This window comes from Triticum urartu, chromosome 4 (genome assembly GCF_003073215.2).
Source record: "Triticum urartu cultivar G1812 chromosome 4, Tu2.1, whole genome shotgun sequence".
Taxonomy (NCBI): Eukaryota; Viridiplantae; Streptophyta; class Magnoliopsida; order Poales; family Poaceae; genus Triticum; species Triticum urartu.
In genome coordinates, this window is record NC_053025.1 from 508,001,742 (window position 1) to 508,004,937 (window position 3,196).

A 3,196-nucleotide genomic window follows, 5' to 3' on the forward strand; every position below is an offset into this window, starting at 1 on the left:
GGCACAGTCTCGCGTGCCGCCCATCGGATCCCATTCCACGGACTACTCCAGTAAACAACCCCCGTTGTCTCGCTGTCTCCGGGTCCCACGTGCAGAACTCCCAACGCTTCGTGTCGGTAAAAAAAAGATACTGTGCTACTATCGCCGTTTCAGTTCTGTCGGTAACTTCACCCGATCGCCTTCTACTCCCCAAATCTCCAAATCTCACTCTTCCTTCCCACATACCCACCTCCAATCACTCCCCCCCCCCCCCCCCCCCCCCCGCCCCAAAACCTTCGTCCGCGCAAATCTCACCTCGCTCTCCCCTATCCCGCTCCACTCCTCCAATAATGCCGCTCCGCGACGGCTGCCGGCGGCGGCTCCAGCGCGCCCGCGGCCTCTGTCTCGCCGCGGCGCTGTGCGTGCTCGCGCTCGCGCTCGCGTCGGACGCCTCGCCGGCGCCGGTGTCGCTGCTGGGCATCAACTACGGCCGCGTGGGAAACAACCTGCCGCCGCCGCAGGCCGCGCTGCCCCTGCTCCAGGGCCTCGGCATTGCCCGCGTGCGGCTCTACGACCCCGAGCCCGGCGTGCTGCGCGCCTTCGCCAAGACCGGGATCGAGCTCTACGTCGGCGTCCCCGACCAGTGCCTCGCCGCGGTCGCCGAGCCGGCCGGCGCCACGTCCTGGCTCAAGGACAGCATCCTGCCCTACCTGCCGGACACCAAGATCGTCGCGCTCACCGTGGGCAACGAGGTGCTCACGGGCAACGACACCGCGCTCACCCGCAACCTGCTCCCGGCCATGGAGTCCCTCCACGGCGCGCTCGCCGCGGCAAACCTCGACAAGCAGATCGCCGTCACGACCGCGCACAACCTCGGCGTCCTCGGGACGTCCTACCCGCCCTCGGCGGGGGCCTTCCGGAAGGACCTGCTCCAGTACCTCTGCCCCATCCTCGACTTCCACGCCAAGACCGGCTCGCCGTTCCTGGTGAACGCCTACCCCTACTTCGCCTACTCCGACGACCCCAAGGGCATCCATCTGGACTACGCTCTCCTCGAGCCGAGCAACCCCGGCGTCCCGGACGCCAACACCGGGCTGCACTATCCCAACCTCCTCGTGGCGCAGGTCGACGCGGCGTACCACGCCATCTCGGCGGCGAACAGCGCGGCGGCGCGGACGGTCGAGATACGGATCTCCGAGACGGGGTGGCCCTCCGCGGGGGACGCCAACGAGAAGGCCGCGACGCCGGAGAGCGCGGCCCGGTACAACAGCAACGTGATGCGGCTGGTGGCGGAGTGGAAGGGCACGCCGCTCAAGCCCAACGTGCCGCTGCGCGTCTACGTGTTCGCGCTGTTCAACGAGAACATGAAGCCCGGGCCGGCGTCCGAGCGCAACTACGGCCTGTTCAAGCCCGACAGCACGCCGGTGTACCCGCTCACGTACAAGCCCGCGCGCGGCGACTTCACCCCCGGCGGCAACAGCACCGGCGGAGACAACGGCTACTACGACATCTCGGCCGCGTCGCGGGAGCCCACGGTGAGCTCTAGTCTATTTCTCTCAGTTGTTCATGCTTACATTGACCTTTAGGGGTTTGTCTGCGGAAAGGGGATGACACTTTAGGTGATGGCATCATTTCTCGCTGCTTTTGCGCACTCGAGAGTGCACATGCCGTAGGTTGACCACGGTCGACTCTCAACGCAGTTCAGATTGTGCAATTAGAAAAGTTTCCAGCGTAATCAACATCAACGTCAGTTGTTTATTCCACACAGATCCAGATTCTGGCAATCGTCATCTCGAAAATTAGGTGTGACCCCTCCGTCACCATCGACCAGATTCTTGTTTCCCCCCTGAGTAGGAACTCGACATCATTCTCAGGTTTCAAAAAAACTGCTCACTTTCCTTGTGGAAATAAAAAAGGCTTCCAAAATAAACAAGTAGATCTGGTGACTCCAGCAAGAGATAGTAGATCTGGAGTTCTCACTTCCTGCTACTTGATAGTCAAAATGCCAAATGCGCGTCTAGAATCGAATGAAGTCTCCGGCAGGTGTTCTTTCCGGGACCGATCTGATTGTCCTTTTTCTCAGTAAAATCAATGTTCCTCATTTTACTGCTTTCCTCATGTGGCGTTTCTCGTTTGTTTTTGGCTTGTGATTCAAAAGGGTTGCCGGTGGACATGGGTGCAAGCTGCTGTGGCAGGAGGTGCGGCTGCTGCCCTCATGGTCGCAGCCTGAGGTACTGAGATCATCATGGAGTGTGCCACTCTCGTCTTGATGGCTGAGATTCAGGGGTAGGTGGATAGGACGGAATAGAATTGCCTGCTCTGGAGCAATGGTGTTGATGATGATGATGATCCTGATCCTCTGCACGGCGTTCTTTTGCCGTTGTGGTTGCTGAAGACGAAGACTGAGACCGAGATGTGGATCTGGGTAAGCTGATGAAACGATTAATTTTATGGCATCGAAGCTATGTATTTCATCTTGGTGCCTTAAAAACCGCTGATCGTTGGGACTAAAATAGACCCAAATCAGTCGGTTTTAATTGCCTTTTAATAGAAATGTTCTCTTGAGTGGTACCCCAGTACTGCTATCTATAAATATGCATGAAGTACAAAAGCTGAAGCCCAGTATCCCTTTCCAAATAATGAAAATAAATTAAGTTCATCTGAATTCGTCAACTTCGAGCGGTTAAAATAGTGTGATAATGTTGCGATTGCTCAAGTCCAGAAGGTTAGGCCAACTCCACCGCGCGACCCTATTCTGTCCGGCCTCGTCCGTTTGGGGTAAAACGGACAAAGGAGGCGGCCCAGCGCGCGACGGCCCGGACCCATCTTGTCTGTTTTGTGTCCGGGCCGACCCATTTCGAGCGCAAACTTGCGTCGGGTTTGGACCGCGGCGGACACCAAACGGACGTGCGCTCGTCCGCGTCGGGGCCGCGTGGCAGGCGGCCACCTACCTCCCACCCGCCCACATCAATGCGCACAAGCTGGCGGCCCCACCTGTCATCTGCACGTCGAGCGGTCGCCGTCCTTCTTTAAGTGGGAAGCATGGACGGGTCATCGTCTACATTGCCCCACGCCACCCCGCGGCCTCCTCGAAACCCGACAGCGGTGACCACGTCCCAAACCCTAGCCCAGACCTCGCCGGCCGGCCGCCCGCAGCCATGGGCCTCTGAAACTACGGCCGCAAAGGCAGGCACGACCGCGAGGCCGGCTCCTCGTC

At 59.4% G+C, this 3,196-nt stretch overlaps 1 protein-coding gene across 1 annotated transcript; it reads left to right on the plus strand.

Annotated features, from left to right (window-relative positions):
* Positions 1–261: 261 nt before the first annotated feature.
* LOC125552335 (glucan endo-1,3-beta-glucosidase 10-like) lies at positions 262–2,572 on the plus strand. The gene is made up of 2 exons (XM_048715840.1): positions 262–1,514; positions 2,138–2,572. The coding sequence occupies exons 1-2, from the start codon at positions 330–332 to the stop codon at positions 2,207–2,209; spliced, it is 1,257 nt and encodes a 418-aa protein (XP_048571797.1). The 5' UTR covers positions 262–329; the 3' UTR covers positions 2,210–2,572.
* The last annotated feature ends 624 nt before the right edge of the window (positions 2,573–3,196 follow it).